General features: G+C 72.0%; 1 protein-coding gene across 1 annotated transcript in view; it reads right to left on the bottom strand.

Annotated features, from left to right (window-relative positions):
• The window catches only part of MEF2D (myocyte enhancer factor 2D), a 72696-nt gene that overhangs the window by 46683 nt on the left and 25478 nt on the right, over positions 1 to 535 (bottom strand). Inside the window, exon 11 of the mRNA XM_025040843.1 lies at positions 3 to 252. Coding sequence (XP_024896611.1) covers positions 3 to 252 — 250 coding nt within the window. The remainder of the gene's footprint in view (positions 1 to 2; positions 253 to 535) is intronic.

Here is a 535-nt window from a genome sequence, read left to right as displayed (position 1 = left end):
GCCGGGAGCAGCAGGCCCAGTGTGGGCCCGAAGTCCGCCCGGCCGTCGTCCCGGTCCCCCGTCTCATAGGAGCCCCCAGCTGGGCTGCTGAGGCCGTCGCCAGGCTCCGGGCGGGTAGCCGGGAACACAGCTGGAGGGGGCGGCGCAGGGCTGCGCTCACGGCTTGGGGACACCGGTTCCGACTTGATGCTGATGTGGGGGTGGGTGGTGACGGTGAGGGCAGCACCCACGTGGGGCAGCGGGCTGCCAGGGCTGGAGACAGGCGCCGGGGTTGGGGTGCGGGGCAGAGAGACGGAGGAGGTGAGCCACGGAATGCGAAGACGGGTGGGGTGGGAGCGGGAGGGAGACAGAGGGTGGGGCGAGACAAGGAGAGGGAGGGCCAGGCGAGGGGGGAAGGGAGTCAGTCACATCAGTTGTCCTGTGCCATGTCACCTCTGCGGGGCGCCCGCCGCCCCCCACCCGGGCTGGCTTTGGGAGGGGCTCAGGGCGGGTCTCCCAGGCCTACACGGGGCCAGGGCTGCCCCTCGAAACTCAA

Source organism: Pteropus alecto, unplaced genomic scaffold (genome assembly GCF_000325575.1).
Source record: "Pteropus alecto unplaced genomic scaffold, ASM32557v1 scaffold49, whole genome shotgun sequence".
In the NCBI taxonomy this organism is placed as follows: Eukaryota; Metazoa; Chordata; class Mammalia; order Chiroptera; family Pteropodidae; genus Pteropus; species Pteropus alecto.
The sequence above is the reverse complement of the archived record's forward strand: the minus strand, read 5'-3'. Positions and strand labels throughout refer to the sequence as shown.